The sequence below is a fragment of the Myotis davidii genome, unplaced genomic scaffold (genome assembly GCF_000327345.1).
Source record: "Myotis davidii unplaced genomic scaffold, ASM32734v1 scaffold139, whole genome shotgun sequence".
Classification (NCBI taxonomy): Eukaryota; Metazoa; Chordata; class Mammalia; order Chiroptera; family Vespertilionidae; genus Myotis; species Myotis davidii.
Window position 1 is genome coordinate 9,007 of NW_006290686.1, and position 5,330 is coordinate 14,336.

General features: G+C 37.7%; 1 protein-coding gene across 1 annotated transcript in view; it reads left to right on the forward strand.

The window, feature by feature from the left end:
- The first annotated feature begins 2,077 nt into the window (after positions 1 to 2,077).
- LOC102759667 (UV radiation resistance-associated gene protein) overlaps positions 2,078 to 5,330 on the forward strand; it is a 98,455-nt gene continuing 95,202 nt past the window's right edge. The window contains exon 1 of the mRNA XM_006763841.2: positions 2,078 to 2,219. Within this exon, the coding sequence (XP_006763904.2) occupies positions 2,194 to 2,219 (26 nt within the window). The 5' untranslated portion in view covers positions 2,078 to 2,193. The remainder of the gene's footprint in view (positions 2,220 to 5,330) is intronic.

Here is a 5,330-nt window from a genome sequence, read left to right on the forward strand (position 1 = left end):
AAGAGACTGAGAAATGTGTTCTTCTGAGTGAACTACTAAACTTTAGGGGTTCTCTAACCACAGATAAAAGAGTATGGGTATTGGGATAACAATCCGCAGTCTCTGCCATAGGATTGTTTTAAAAATAATACATATTGCCCAGCTGGTGTGGTTCAGTGGTTGAGGGTCAACCAATGAACCAGGAGGTCACGGTTCAATTCCCTGTCACGGCATATGCTGGGTTGTAGGCTCAATCCCCAGTGTAGGGTGTGCAGGAGGCAACCAATCAATGATTCTCTCTCATCATTAATGTTTCTGTCTCCCTTCCTCTAAATAAAAAAATGTTTTAAACAAATAATATATGTAAAGCACAGCACAAGAGCCAGACACAGAGAAAAGCAAACGAAGGCACTATTTTATTCGTAATTAATGAACTTCAGACTTGTAACAACAAGTGTACTTATTTTTTTAAAATTGATTTCAGAGAAGAAGGGAGAGGGGGAGAGAGGGAGAGAAACATCAATGATGAGAAAGAATCATCGATCGGCTGCCTTCTGCATGCCCCCCCTACTGGGGATTGAGCCTGCCACCCAGGCACGTGCCCCTGACCAGAATTGAAGCCAGGGTCCTTTCAGTCCTCAGGCCAACGCTCTATCCACAGAACGACACCAGCCATGGCTGGTATTTATCTTTTCTCCCCTACATGACACTAAAATAACAGTGCAGGGATTGAAATTTTAAAAGCATAAACCCACAGTAACAAAAAGAATATGAGAAGCAACCTCAAGTGAAAAGAGATGGCAACAAAATTGTGAAAACTGGAAAACAGATGGAGGAGTAGCAACTGACCTCACTGAAAAAACTAAAATCCAAGTGTCTGCAGGGAGGAACGTTAAGAAGCAAGCTGATTCATGCTGCAAAAATCCAGAAAAGCTCAGAACTGCAGGCTAGGTATCTTGAAGATGAAGCAGGTATGGCAGGAAGTTTGTATTAGAAGTCAGTGTACCCGAATAACTCCTCCCTCATGTAGCTACCTCTCCCTACACCAGCAGAAAACTTGAAGTTTACTCTTAAGATGCTGAACCAGACTAACCCTGGATTCAGGAACAATCAGCACAACTGAGGGCAGAGGTGCCAGGAAGAAAAAGGAATTAAGTAAATGTCTACATGCTGAAGGGCAAAATCGATAAAACATGGAAAATTGATTGATTCAAGTGAAAATACAACTCCTCATAGTTGTACATCCCCCAGTGAAACTGCCAGTCTTATTCATGCAGTTTTCAATTAGCTTTTTTGTGACTCACTTTTAAAAATGGTCAATCAAGGATCATCAGGTATTTGGGGAAAACTCTCTCATAAAATACAGAAGCCAAAATAATAATTAAAAATAAAAGTGTGGAGGGAAGAAAGAATATAGGGTCAATCAAAAGAAAAAAAAAACCAACAACAACAACAAAAGACTTTTACTATCCTCCAAGAGACAGGAGAAAGTACTAAATTTAAAAACAAAATGGTATTTAAAATGAGCACTCATTAGAAGACAAAGTTTGGAAATGAAAATCATGAAATTTTAAAAATTGGACAGAAAGCTGGAAGGTAAAGCTGAAGGAACCTAGGGAAAAAAAGGCCAAAAGGCAGAGATGGAACTAGAAAAGGTAAGGAATTAGAGGCTTCCCTCAGATATATGCTGATTCAACCTCCAAATGAGAGTGCAGAAAGGAACAGAGTTAAACAGAAAGTAAGAAATCCAAGAAATAATATAAGAAAATTCTAATGATTGGAAGACTTAATCTCAGATAGAAAGAGCCAGTGAGTGCTCAGCACGGCGGTATTTTGAAATGCTGGAGGCAAAGATGCTGAAAGCTTTCGGAGGGAGAAAAATACAGATAAAAGGATAGACATCATGCTGTGTGACTGTCCAAGGCAACGCTGAAAGCTGGAAATCAATGGAATAAAGCCTTCAAAGTACTGTGGGAAATTATTTCTATAATCTATGTAATCCATAGACATGTATTTGTCAAACTATCAATTACAGGGGAAGAAGAAAGGCTTTCCAGACATGAAATCCTTAAAAAATTTTTTACCTATGCACCTTTCCTAGGAAGCTCCTGGAAGATGTGCTCTATTAATATAAGGGAATAAACCAGCAAGAAGAAAACATCATTCAAGGAAAAGAAGGGACCCAACACAGCAGAGAAGCAAAGGGGTCTCAGGATGATGGCGAAGGGAGGTTGTAGGAGGTCAGTTCTTCAGCTGGCCTCAAGAGTAAGGTGATGGACTTCAAGAAAGAGCGAAATGGACAGATGATCTGATGCATTTATACTGAAGGTGTTAGGAATGTATTAGAGCTTCATCAATAAATTTAGCAAATGAAGAGACTAGATAGTTATTAACTCCAAGGAAAACCAAGTTTAAAAGAAAAAGCTGGATTACACATTTTAGCTCAAAATAATAATTACATTGTTATATGATTGTAAAATTGCATATTGATTTAAGCAAAAATTGTTGTGTTGGCCCTACTGAGAGAATGGGAGGAAGGGAAACATAGATGTTTTGGGAAGAGATGGGGAAGCAGTGTATAAGAGAGATAAATCCTTATACTCCCCAGTAGGTTGTCAATAGGTTATTTTTTTAAACCATAGAACCTAGAAACAGGAATATAAGATATTAGTTTGATACGTGTAGGGTAAATACGAAGGAAAAAAAGCAGCGTAAAGTACTGAGAATAATTGGCTCTGGGGTCTAGGAATTGAGGTAGAAGGTATTAGCCAATAAACCTGTTCACTTATTATTTTGATAAAAAAATAAATACTAGTTTTTAAGTGTGCTTCATTTTTGCAAAAGCCTTTTCTTTGTAAACCAATTTAAAACAACGTAGTGAGCATTTATTCAATGCCTGTTATGTTAGATCATTGTGGGAAGAGACATGTAAAAATGGATGATTGTGAAACCAGAGCCTAATGTGATCACATGATTCTAAATGATGGATAAACACTGAGAAATCTAGTGCATGCGCCATCATTCCTGACTTGGAATTCCTGGAAGGCTGCAGAGTGGATAGAGTATCTGCATTGGGCTTCAAAGGATGAGAGGAATTTGGATGGGAGATTAAATGCCAGCTGTGGCCAGTGTTGTCCCACCGTGACTGGAAAAGTAAATGTGTGAGGGAAAGAAGTCTGGGAGAGCCGTGGGAGGCTGTGTTGACTTCTCTGCCTTTCCTAGACATTCCTATTAGTCATTTTTTTCCCGAGGATTTACTCCTCTCTGCCCTATCACTCAGACACTCTTCATTTTAGTATTCACTTTACCATGCTGGGTTAGGTGGTGGTTCTCTCTGCCTCTTAAACTTTTGGTCTAATTCAGAGAAGCATAAGGGAAGAGAAAAGGAAATCTTGGTTTTACCTGGGCAAATGTGGATTCCTGAATGTGAAGGTAGAAACTCTCAATCCTGACCTCATAGGCAGCTAGATAGGGCTGTTTCCTTTTTTTTTTTTTTTTTTTTTTTGGTCCTGAGATTAAACACTCATTTGTGCAGTTTGAACATCATTCTCAGAACCCTCGAGAGTAATGTAGGACACATCTAATTGTTTGGCATGCAATGTAATAGTTTCATAGCTGCAAAATAATTTATTCCTGTTGTTTGTTAAAAGTGTTTTTGAGAAGTAATTGGGCAAGTAAGGGGGATGGGGTGTGCGTGTGTAACATCCTCCAAATTTAGGTTTTTGTGCTCTGGATTTGTTTTCTTTTATATTGTTGGGTCCGAAAGAGGAAAGACTGGCTTAGAACTAAATAGCAGAGCTAAACCATATGTTTTATACCAAATTAGAAACAGGTGAAGGTTGTTAAAATCCAGCAAGAGCTTACAAAAGCTTTAGACTCAAGTTTGTATTAAAGGCAGGTGGTTATACGTACAATAAAAAGCAGTCACCAGCACACCAGCTTATTGATACATATGTGATTGATCTTTTTGGATAAAAACAAGGAAGAGTTAATAAATCACTGCACATAGCTATAAAGATGTTTGGGCTTGAAAGCCTGGCCTGTAAGAGCAAATGTGGACCCTGAAGGAAATTTATGAAGCATAGATCCTTTTAGCTTTACTTAACAGCTAACATCTGACTGACCCAGGGGGACCATGGAAATTTATTGCTGGGCCATTCAAATATTTAAGCTGTTGTGTGATGTAGAACAGGTAAAGATTAGCCCAATAACAAATATGAGGCTATAAAATAAAATGAGATTTCGATGACTTGTAAGTACTTGTCAGAGGTCAGCTCCAAATGACTGGTCAGAAATGGGAAAAACTTGTTGATAATTAGAGGAGATTGGTTATGACAACTTAGATGTTAGCATTGCTTTCTGTCAGATCAATGATCCCTGGAGATTCCTCCTCCTGTGAAATCCATACATAAACAGAATAACTTTAGGGACCTCAAAATTGTATTTTTGTGCTCTGAAATTGGTTAAATGATGAGTTGAGAAGATTCCTTTTGCAATTTTATAATTGAAATATATCTTTCTCATATGTATTCTGAATATGTGGAATTCCTAGACAGCATATTCATTCCAGAAAAGCAACCTAGTTAATTTATGTATGTGATTTTGAGCTTTGACATCTAGAAAGCAGGCAGAAGTTTTTAGGCTTTCTGATGATGACCTAAAATTAACCTATGAAATGTATGTAGTTAACAGATTTATGCACACACTTACTGAAAAATCAATGTAGTAAAGTTAAGTGGATATTTCAAAAACTTGTGGATTTATTTCCAAATCTTTTATCCACTTTTGTTTATATAAGTTCCAAGAGTAATAAATATATATAATTCTGTTACTAGGACTTTAGAAGTTACATTTTGGGCTTTAATGAGTGCTGTAGTAATTGGTGTTGAGAGTCTGCCTTTCTGCTTAGCGCTAAACCCAAAATGCTGTCATATAAAAACTATATTTGGTGTTTTTTAAGGTACCAGCTTATCAAATCAGTTGATGAATTTGCTAGTAATTTGGTTAATGAATGTCTGATTTGTAGGATGAAGAAATCCCACAAAGTCTTATAGAAATGTTGAATAAGTGGAATTTACAAATCTAGGAACTGGGATACAGTATTAATAAGATTTAGACTCATAGTTTTTTTCTTGAAGATACTACAAAGGAATACACAAGCAGTTGCCTTACGGGGTAAAAGTTACCGTGCTACTGAATGGGAAGGGTTCTGAGAGAACTCATGGGAGAGGACTAACTAACCCAAACTCAGGGCAGGGCTGAAGTGGAGTGCAATGGGATTGGATTGGAGGTTGTGGTTGAGTGTTAGGAAAGACTGTGACCATGGCCACCTCAGGAATATGCCTCTACAG